Source organism: Apis dorsata, unplaced genomic scaffold (genome assembly GCF_000469605.1).
Source record: "Apis dorsata unplaced genomic scaffold, Apis dorsata 1.3 scaffold_92, whole genome shotgun sequence".
NCBI classification, from domain to species: domain Eukaryota; kingdom Metazoa; phylum Arthropoda; class Insecta; order Hymenoptera; family Apidae; genus Apis; species Apis dorsata.
Window position 1 is genome coordinate 1,081,535 of NW_006263390.1, and position 2,931 is coordinate 1,084,465.

The 2,931-nt window shown below is 44.1% G+C and overlaps 1 protein-coding gene across 1 annotated transcript in view; it reads right to left on the reverse strand.

Moving 5' to 3' along the window:
• The window catches only part of LOC102675809 (serine/threonine-protein phosphatase 6 regulatory ankyrin repeat subunit A-like), a 14,476-nt gene that overhangs the window by 5,092 nt on the left and 6,453 nt on the right, over nucleotides 1-2,931 (reverse strand). Inside the window, exons 8-11 of the mRNA XM_031508601.1 lie at nucleotides 2,777-2,927; nucleotides 2,532-2,707; nucleotides 2,026-2,454; nucleotides 396-1,422 (exon numbers count right to left, since the gene is read on the reverse strand). Coding sequence (XP_031364461.1) covers nucleotides 396-1,422; nucleotides 2,026-2,454; nucleotides 2,532-2,707; nucleotides 2,777-2,927 — 1,783 coding nt within the window. The remainder of the gene's footprint in view (nucleotides 1-395; nucleotides 1,423-2,025; nucleotides 2,455-2,531; nucleotides 2,708-2,776; nucleotides 2,928-2,931) is intronic.

Consider the following 2,931-nt stretch of genomic DNA (forward strand, 5'->3'; position numbering starts at 1 on the left):
ATTAATTAATTAAAGTAAGTTTCCCTTAGTCCACGATCGAGATGCTGCGAAGGATTATTCCTATTCCTTGAGTTGAGATTTCGAAATATATTCGATTGTTATTCGTGTGTATGTTCGTATGTTCGCGGTCCCATCGACCGCGCCGCTATTTCTTTATCTTTTTTTTTTTTCTTTTTACACAGTAACTGCGATCATATATGTATATATATATGTATGTATATATATATACACATATATCCGAGGGATAAGGGTAAAATTCTAGGAGGATTATTTCTCTCTCCCTTTCTCTCTCTCTGCTAATAATATATCTAAAAAAAGAAAAGAAAAGAAAAAAAAAAAAAAAAGAAAAGAAAAAAAAAAGAGATAGCACGGCTAATCACGTGCGTCGAACTTACCGTCGTTGAAGACGCCTTTTTTCTTTTTGTCATCAATCCGCCTTCCGCCATCCGACTGGGTCTCGAAGGCTTGGTTCAGCGCAACAAAGTGCATCGAGAAACCGAACACGAAGATGGCCAGCACGGCGAGAAATCTCGCTAGATCCTTCATCAGGTTACCAATGATGATAGCCCACGGGCCGAACAGATGATGGAACGAGAGGAAATCGAGTATCTGCACACAGGCGAGCAAGAAGCTCAGGGCGAACAGTTGATTCCTGAGGTAAAGTAAAGTTGGCCAATAGGGTCGGTGGACGATCACGAAACCCATTAGATGGAACGCGACCCCGCAAATTCCAAACAGCAGCACGGCCAGTTTAATCCAGCCTAATCCACTTTTGTCGCTCGGGTTGGTCAGCTCGAAGAGCAATAATCCGGACAGCATGACGAGGAGGCACCATTCGTACCAATACGGTAACAGGCTCGCCCTTACCACAGGGTATATAGGAATTATACCGACCAGCAAAAGGAAGACCATCAGATATATGTGAGAGGTTAGATACGACATGAACTTTATAATTGGGACGTTGTTGTACTTGTGGCCGAGGGGGAGGGCGAACACAACCCAGACAGGGGGGCAGACGAGGAACGCGACGAACAGAAGGATCGTCCTGAAGGCGTTCCAGTTCAAACTGCCCTGCCACAATTCTTGGAGATACCGTTGGACAACCGTGTGCGCGATCACCTCCTTCTGCTCGTTCTCGATCAGCACGTCCAAAAACTCGACGTTCCTACGGTCCATCGAGGTGAGAATCCTCCCGGCCGAGTCGGCGCCCGCGGCCAAAGCTAACAATTCCGTGGCCATCGCCTCGCATTGCTTGCCGGCGGCTATCAAGTCTTTCGCCCTCTCCTTCTCCTTCTCCGACAATTTCATGTAGATGTTGGACAGCTTGGCGGCCGTGTCAACCGGTGCCGGGGAAACCAGCACGAATTCCTCGATCGGTTTGTTGTTGTTGTTCTTACTGCACACCATCATGTTGTAGACGAACTGAAAGAAGGAAGGCGTCAAGTCTTGTTCGAGAGGGGAAAGCGGAGAATCTCAACGATTTTTTGGAGTAAGGAAAGTATAGATTCTAAGGCGTTGAAAAGATTGAATAGATAGAGAAGATATTATAAGATAGTCTTAAGTGGCGATACTGAAATATACAATAATTAAGTTTTTAGGTTATTTAGTTGGTTGTTAATTTATTTGTTATATTATTCATTAATAAATATATATAATAAATTATGTTACTATATAAAATATTTTAACAATAAAAAATAATAATTTAATATTTATATAATAAATATTTATATATATATAGATTAGTATATATATAATTATTTTAATATATATATCTTTATATAGATCTTATATNGATTTAATATATATATATATATATATTATTAGTATATATATAATTATTTTAATATATATATTTATATATTAAGGCAGAATATTATATATATATATTTCATTAATTAGCCATGAATCTAATATTAAAATGAATTCTTTAATAATCTCATTATTTATTTTTCGAAATTTCGTCGAAATTCAATTTCAAGCGAGAATTGGAAGAGAATTAAAGGGAAGAACGAGAAGTTTGCTCACCCTTTTGTCCTCCATCAAGGCGTAAGTATCGTGCTCCTTTTCCATTAGATACTTGAGCACGTCGTTGTGGCCCTCGGACGCGGCGAACCAAATGGGCGCGCTGCCGAGATTGGTTTCGCTCTTGGGGGACGCCCCGCTCTCCACCAACAATTTGACAACGTCGAGGTAACCGGCCCGCGCCGCGCAATGCAACGGCGTCCATCCATTTTTATCGGTCGCGTTTATTTCCGCGCCCTGGCCGAGAAGCACCTCCACCATTTGGTAGTGGCCGTGAGTCGCCGCTATGTGAAGACCTGTTTTACCGTAACGGTCGGAGCTGTGCAACAGTTCGGCCGATCTGCTCAACAGAAGACCGACCACAGTGATGTGGCCCCCGAAACAGGCCAAGTGCAAAGGATTGAAACCGTTCTCCGTGGTCGCCGCCTCCACCTTAACAGATCACCAGAGTTTCATTTCCTTCTGTGCCACTGTCGTATCCTTCTTTCTAACCTATTCGTTTTTATTACCTGCACACCGGCCGAGTTCAAGAGCAATCGCACGACGTTCTCGTTCCCCGAATAAGCGGCCAAGTGAAGAGGCGTCATTCCAGATTCGCTTCCCAATTCTCCTACGAGAGAGCCGCCTGTCGGGGGGTCGGACTTCACCGTTCCGGGCACGTGGGTCAGCAATTCTCGCACGGTATCTGGGCGAAGGAAGAAGAAGAAGAAGAAGAAGAAGAAGAGAGAAGGAAGATTAGAGAAGGTCGACTTACCAGCCTGGCCAAAGTACGCGGCTACGTGAAGAGCGGTAACGCCAAGCTTCTTGCTGGATATGCGAAGGGACTGGGAGGATCTCATCACTTCCAACACCTGGCCGTGGCCGTGTTGGGCTGCCAGGTGAACAGCGGTGAACCCTGCCCTGTTCTCG